At 44.2% G+C, this 7957-nt stretch overlaps 1 protein-coding gene across 1 annotated transcript in view; it reads right to left on the reverse strand.

Moving 5' to 3' along the window:
- MEI1 (meiotic double-stranded break formation protein 1) overlaps positions 1 to 7957 on the reverse strand; it is a 95520-nt gene that overhangs the window by 32190 nt on the left and 55373 nt on the right. Inside the window, exons 17-18 of the mRNA XM_037731994.1 lie at positions 7089 to 7262; positions 3454 to 3601 (exon numbers count right to left, since the gene is read on the reverse strand). Of these exons, the coding sequence (XP_037587922.1) occupies positions 3454 to 3601; positions 7089 to 7262 (322 nt within the window). The remainder of the gene's footprint in view (positions 1 to 3453; positions 3602 to 7088; positions 7263 to 7957) is intronic.

Consider the following 7957-nt stretch of genomic DNA (forward strand, 5'->3'; position numbering starts at 1 on the left):
TTGTATTTTTAGTAGAGACAGGGTTTCTCCATGTTGGTCAGGCTGGTCTCTGACTCCCAACCTCAGGTGATCCACCCACCTCGGCCTCCCAAAGTGCTGGGATTATAGGCGTGAGCCACCGCACCGGGCCTCTGTCTCCCATTCTTACCCAGCTCCCCACAATGTTCCACTATGCCCTCTAGAACGCACTCACAGTTATCAGCCAATTCTCTATGTTCTCAACTTCTACTCTGAAAATTCCTTTCTCTTTGTTGCTTTGATTCTTTTCCAAAGACTTATTTTGCCTGCAACCTCTCAAGTGGAGGTATTTTCTCCCCTACCTTCCTAGTTCCAAAATCTTGGCCTCTAAATTCTCCAACTTCCTCCCTTCTAATTACCTTCACCTGCCTCAGCCATTCATGCCCACAGTCATGCCCCCAGACTTTGCCAGTAACTGCATCCTCCACAATAATCCCAATGTCAAGCATCCCACCACCTTGCCCACCTGTCTTTCCAGCTCACTCTCTCTAGTGTTTCAATTCAACAGTTCTTTGGCCCCTCACCCTCAGAAGCAAAATATATGGAGATATTGTTTTATTCACTCTTATGCTCATACTTCAAATCTGATCCATCAAGAAATCCTGTGACTCCACCTTCAAAGTATATCTGAAGCTGACACTTTCTGTTACCTCCTCTGCTATCTCTTGCCTACCTTATTGCTGGAGCCTCATAATTAGTTTATCCACTTCTACTCTTACACCCCTGTGATCTATCGTCCTGGCAGCCAGGGTGACTTGTTTAAACCAGATTGCATGAAATCAATAAATTTAGATAGAAAAGAAAAGCAGTCAAAGACAGAACCCTGAGGCACTATATTTAGAGGTCAGGGAAATAAAGGAGAATTAGCAAAAGACATTGAAGTAAATCCACCAGAGAAGCAGGAGAAAAACCATGAATATATGACATTCTATATGCCAAGTAAAGGCAGTGATTCAAAGAAAAGAGATGTTGATAAGTAAGATGAAGACTAAATTTTGCCTACTGGATCTAGCCATGTGCTATTTATGGGTGACTTTGGCAAGTACACTTTCAGGGATAACTGGGGGTGAAAGTCTAACTGGGGTAAGTTCAAGAGAGAATAAGAAAGTGGGAAATGTATGAAACAAGCCTGAAGGATCTTGTTACACTACAAAGCCCAAACTTCATCAAATACTACTAGGGATGTATGAAAAGGACTTAGAAGCCTCCTTGAATAGCCTCCCATTGGCCAAAGATAGGACAATTTGAGTCATAAAAGAATGATGGCCAGGAGTTTAAGACCAGCCTGGGCAACAATGGGAGACCCCATTTCTACATATATATTTTTTTAATTAGCCCGGTGCGGCCAGGCATGGTGGCTCACACCTGTAATCCTAGCACTTTGAAAGGCTGAGGCATGCGGATCACGAGATCAGGAGTTCAAGACCAGCCTGGCCAACATGGAGAAACCCTGTCTCTACTAAAAATACCAAAAGTTAGCTGGGCATGGTGATGCATGCCTGTAATTCCAACTACTCAGGAGGCTGAGGCAGGAGAATAGTTTTAACCCAGGAGGCAGAGGTTGCGGTGAGCCAAGATCACACCATTGCACTCCAGCCTAGGCAATAAAAGCAATACTCCATCTCAAAAAAAAAAAAAAAAAAAAAAAAAAAAAAATTAGCCTGGTGTGGTAGCATGCACCTGTGTTCCCAGCTACTCAAGAAGCTGAGATAGGAGGATCATTTGAGCCCAGGAGGGTGAGGCTGTGGTGAGCTGTGATTGCATGATGGCACTCCAGCCTTGGTGACAAAGTGAGACCCTGTTTCAAAAATAATAGTAATAATTAACTACATCAGATTAAAACATAACAAATATTTTAAACTCATGAGCTAATCATGATAGTTTTAAAAACTCTAGCTAGGCATGGTGGCTCACATCTGTAATCCCAGGACTTTGGGAGGCCAAGGGAGGAGGATGGCTTGAGACCGTAAGTTCAAGACCAGCCTGGGCAACATAGTAAGATCCTGTCCCTACAAATAATTAAAAACTTTAAAAAGTAATAATATTTGGCCACCTTTGGAGGATGCTACACAACAAACTCATGTTTTTGAAAACTGATAACCAAAGGAAAAGAATCAAGCATTTAACTTATGTTTCCTATGTAATCTAACCCTTTAGAGTAACTGAATAGTTAATGAGGGGATGTTTCCTTTTATACAAGTATTTAAGTTAATAAATAAAGAGAGAATGACAGACCTAGAATATCATTGTTTTGTAATCCCTAATGAATTAGTGGGTCTAGGCAATGATCACCAGTGGCTACTACTATCACAAAGAGAGAGACAACAGGACATTGTGTACCCAAGTATGTTTTCCTTGAAAGCCCATTCACTTTCATTATACCTTTCTGTTTCCATTCAAATTAAACAAGGTCTACTTGCAGCACATTTGCCTCAACAGTAATCAAAAACAGGCCATGCACAGTGGCTCACACCTGTAATCCCAGCACTTTGGGAGGCCGGAGCTCATCACAAGATCAGGAGATCGAGACCATCCTAGCTAACACAGCGAAACCCCGTCCCTAATAAAAATACAAAAAGCCAGGTGTGGTGGCACACACCTGGAGTCCCAGCTACTCAGGAGGCTGAGGCAGGAGAATCTCTTGAACCTGGGAGGTGGAGGTTGCAGTGAACCGAGATTGTGTCACTGCACTCCACCCTGGGTACTCCAGCCTGGGTGACAGAGCAAAACTCCGTCTCAAAACAAAAACAGAAAAACAGTAATCAAAAAGAGGCAAAATTAATGGTCAATAAAGAAAGACTATCTTAAGGTTTAAGCTGAAGAGTCCACCCTAATGAATAGAAGCAATATTCTATGAAATCAGTGAGAGGTTCAGTGATGAATCAGACATAGTCCTTGATCCCAGGAGTTCATAAAGCAGCTGGAGAGAGAAAACTTGTCCACACACAACCACCATGAAAGTGATCCAATAGCCTTATTAACAATGATCTGGGTCCCATAAATCCACTTTCTTTGATAAACTGTTACCAGAAGGAAATAACAATACCTCAGAGCTCTCTGCTCCTATAACCAACCAGAGGTGGTACCAAGGAATGAGCCTTAGGAGTCAGTCAAGTCTGAGCTGGAGTCCCGACTCCCCCCCATCAATTAACTGTGTGACCTAGAGAAAGTTTCTTGAACTTCAGACTTGATTTTCTTTTCTGTAGAATGTAAATAATAATCTCTGCCTCCCAGGACTGCTGAGAGAATTAGGTAAATTATACAGGCTCTATATGTATGTGTCTGTGCCCTACTCCTCTCTACTCTCCTAACATCTCCACTTTGTCTCTCTCTACCACCCGCTTGTCTATACACATATCATCATCATGGTCTACCAGGGAACACTAATGTAAAGAGGTATAGGAGGAGGAGGAGCCCAGGCATTGTGGTCCATACCTCATGTAGTATACTGTCTTTGTCCTGGCAGACTGCAAGCACATAGATGGAGGCTTTGAAAACTGCCAGTGGGGGGCACTCGCCCTGGTCCTGCAGAGACAGGAGGAAGCTTTGCACAGCCTCAAATAAGTCTGCCTCTGAGACAAACCTGTCAACCAAGAAAAGCCTGAGTGAGAAAGACAGAGCTGGCAGGCCACTAGAATCTTCTGTCCCGCCTGGCACATCCTTCCTCAGCCCACTGTCCTGCCCCAGCATGCCCACAGCCTAATGACATCTTACACAAACAGTGTGCTATACATACTCACAAAGCTTTTCCACATATATACATCACACTGTTCTATGCCTTGTGCAAGGCTCAGTTAGAGGCCAAATACTCCCCATCCACACTTGTGAGGTAAGCTATCTGCCAGCTGGACCAGCACTGTTAAAGAGAAGGGTGCTACTGCTGGGGTTCAGCAGGCCCTGCTTTGGCAGCTGCTCTACCCCTCTCTTCTTGTATTTATCATTAAACAGTAGTGTGTTTGGCCAATATTTATCATTAAACAGCAATGTGTTTAGTAGACATAATACCAAAAACACAAATGACTAAAGAAAAAATAGATAAATTAGAGGTCATCAAAATTAAAAACATTTGTACTTCAAAGGATACCACTAAGAAAGTGAAAAGGGCTAGGTGTGATGGCTTATACCTAAAGTCCCAGCACTCTGGGAGGCTGAGATGGGAGAACTGCTTAAGGCCAGGAGTTTGAGACTAGCCTAGGCAACATAGTGAGACCACATCTCTACGAAAATAATAATAATAATTAACTGGTTGTGGTGATGCATACCTATAGACCTAGCTACTTGGGAGGCTGAGGTGGGAGGACCACTGGAGCCCAGGAAGTTGAGGTTGCAGTGAGCCATAATTGTGCTACTGCATTTAAGCTTGGGTTAGAGAGCAAGATCCGAAAGGAAAAGCAAAGAAAGGGAAAGGGGAAGGTAAGGAAAAAGGGAGAGTAGAGTCTGGAAAGGAAGGGAAGGGAAGGGGAAGGCAAGGAAGGGGAGGGGAGGGGGAAAAAAGGGGAGGGGAGGGGAAAGAAAGGAAGGAAAAAAGGGAAAGGCCAGAATAGGACAGGACATGAAAGGAAGAAAGAAATAAAGTAAAAAGACAGCAAACAGGAGGCCAGGTGCAGTGGCTTATGCCTGTAATGTCAGCATTTGGGGAGGCCAGGTGAGAGGATTGAGAATATACCCAAAAAGTGTTTTCTCACAGAAAAAAGAAAAAAAAAAATAAAAGAGAATATATCCCAAAAGAATTGAAGACAGTACTCTAACAAATACATGTACACAGATACTCACAATAACACTATTCACAACAGCCAAAAGGTGGAAAAAGTCCAAATATCCATCAATAGGTGAATGAAAACAAATTATGGTATATACATACAAAAGTATATTATTCAGTCATAAAAGGAATGAAGTACTGATACATGGTACAAACATTACGCTCACTGGATGGACCTCTAAAACAATACGCTAAGTGGAAGAAGCCAGATACAAAAAGTCATATATTGTATGATCCCATCTATATGAAATATTCAGAATAGATAAATCCAAAAAGACAGAATAGATTGTTGATTGCCAGGAGCTGGGGAGGGAGGAGGAATGGAAGTGACAGCTTTGCAGTGATAGAAATCTTCTGGAACTAGATGAAGGTAGGAGTTGCACATTTTGAATGTACTATTAAATACCACTGAATTGTTCACTTTAAAATGGTTAATTTTGGCCAGGCGCGGTGGCTCACACCCGTAATCCCAGCACTCTGGGAGGCCAAGGCGGCCAGATCACGAGGTCAGGAGTTTGAGACCAACCTGACTAACATGGTGAAACCCCGTCTTTACTAAAAACGCAAAAATTAGCTGGGTGTGGTAGCACTCACCTGTAATCCCAGCTACTCGAGAAGCTGAGGCAGGAGAATTGCTTGAACCCAGGAGACGGAGTTTGCAGTGAGCTGAGATCGCGCCACTGCACTCCAGCCTGGGCGACAGAGCAAGACTCTATCTCAAAAAAAAAAAAAAAAAAGGTTAACTTTATGTTGTGTAAATTTTACCTCAATAAATTATTTTTGTTTGTTTTTTGTTTTTTGAGACGGAGTCTCGCTCTGTCGCCCAGGCTGGAGTGCAATTCAGCCTCCCGAGTAGCTGGGATTACAGGTGCCCGCCACCACACCCAGCTAATTTTTGTATTTTTAGTAGAGACAAGTTTTCACTATGTTGGTCAAGTTGGTCAAGTGATCCACCTGCCTTGGCCTCCCAAAGTGCTGGGATTATAGATGTATGCCACTGAGCCTGACGAATAAATTATTATTACAATTTTGAGATGGAGTCTCACTCCATTGCCCACACTGGAGTGCAGTGGTGTGGTCTCAGCTCACTGCAACCTCCGCCTCCTGGGTTCAAGCAATTCTCCTGTCTCAGTCTCCCAAGCAGTTGGACTACAGACACCTGCCACCATGCCTGGCTAATTTTTGTACTTTTAATAGAGACGGGGTTTCACATTGTTGGTCAGGCTGGTCTCGAACTTGCGACCTCAGGTAATCCACCCACCTCAGCCTCCCAAAGTTCTGGGATTACAGACGTGAGCCACCATATCCAGCCCAATAAATTATTCTTTTAAAGGTTAAGAAAGAACGGTCCTTTTTATTTTTATATCCTTTTTGAGATGGAGTCTCAACCACTCTGTCATCCAGGATGGAGTGCAGTGGCACAATCTCAGCTCACTACAACCTTGTCTTGCTGTAACATCTGCCTCCTGGGTTCAAGCAATTCTCTTGACTCAGCTTTCTGAGTAGTTGGGATTATAGGTGTGCACCACCACACCCGGCTAATTTTTGTATGTTTTGTGGAGACAGGTTTTTACCATGTTGGCCAGGCTGGTCTCAAACTCCTGACCTCAAGTGACCAGCCCGCCTTGGCCTCCCAAAGCACTGGGATTACAGGTGTAAGCCACTGTGTCCAGCCATGATTTTTAAAATGTAATAAACTGTATAGTAATTATTAAAACCGGCCAGGCGCAGTGGCTCACACCTGTAATCCCAGGACTTTGGGAGGCCAAGGTGGACAGATCACAAGGTCAGAAGATAGAGATCAGCCTGACCAACAAGGTGAAACCCCGTCTCTGCTAAAAAAAAATGCAAAAATTATCCAGGCATGGTGGTAGGCGCCTGTAATCCCAGCTACTTGAGGAACTGAAGCAGGAGAATTGCTTGAACCCAGGAGAGGGAGGTTGCAGTGAGCTGAGATCACGCCACTGCACTCCAGCCTAGAGCAAGACTGTCTAAAAAGAAAAAAAGTGATTATTAAAACCAAACTAAACTACTGAAGTTTTTTTTTCTGTGCACAAACAACACCCTCAAGGATAGCAAGAAATACTCATTGGCTTTCTAGGCCTCTGACTATCAGCACAGTGTCTACTCACCTGTTCTAAAACCCTTCCAAGATATGAGTCTCTCAGGGACACAACCTATTTCTTACTTATCCCTGGGTCCCCAATGCCCAGCATCAGGCTAGGAGAGATGCCTCTGTGAATATTTATTGAACTGAATAATTGATGAAGGTCCCAAGACCCACCAACAGCTACCACCTCTATGCACTGACCTGTCCTCATGGACGTAGGCCAAGTAGAAGAGGAGCAGGATGCAGTGCTGTCTCTGTCGAGCTGCTCCCTCCACGTACTGGCGATCAGACAGGAAAGCAAGGCTTTCAGGGCTCCTGCTGCTTATCTGGGGCAGCCCATGCTGCAGGAGCTCAGACACTGTAGAGAGTTCTGGGGAGGGAACAAGTAGAGGAAAGCCAAACAGAGAACATAAGAGAACAGGTAATCAGCACATTAGTATCTACTACACGCAGAATACTGCACAGGGCAGCCAAGGGGTACATGCAGTATAGAAGGAAATAAGGAAATCAGAGGCTCCTCTTCCTTTGAGCAGGGTTCAACCTACTGGGAAAGACTAACGTTAACATATTGAAGGACATGGATATGCCTCAAAAATTAACATTCATTCTTTCATTCATTTGACATATGTTCAATGAGTGGCTACTACTCTTAGGAGAGGCTATGAGACCTAGGCCCTACCTTCAGGACTGGCAGCTGATGGGAAGAGACACATAATGAGACAGGCAATTGCAGGACATGTGGTCATGCCATATTGAGGAGGGAGTGACTCAGGCCGCCTGGCATGGGGAAGGCAAGGTCAAAGAGGAAGAAACTGTGGGCCAGCCATGGTAGCTCACACCTGTAATCCCAGCATTTTGGGAGGCTGATGGAGGCAGATCACCTGAGGTCAGGAGTTCAGGACCATCCTGGCCAACATGGTGAAACTCCACCTCTACAAAAATATAAAAATTAGCCAGGCATGATGGCAGGTACCTGTAATCCCAGCTACTTGGAAGACTGAGGCAGAAGAATTGCTTGAACCCAGGAGGCGGAGGTTGCAGTAAGCTGAGATGGCACCATTGCATTCCAG

Source organism: Cebus imitator, unplaced genomic scaffold, assembly GCF_001604975.1.
Source record: "Cebus imitator isolate Cc_AM_T3 unplaced genomic scaffold, Cebus_imitator-1.0 Scaffold435, whole genome shotgun sequence".
Classification (NCBI taxonomy): Eukaryota; Metazoa; Chordata; class Mammalia; order Primates; family Cebidae; genus Cebus; species Cebus imitator.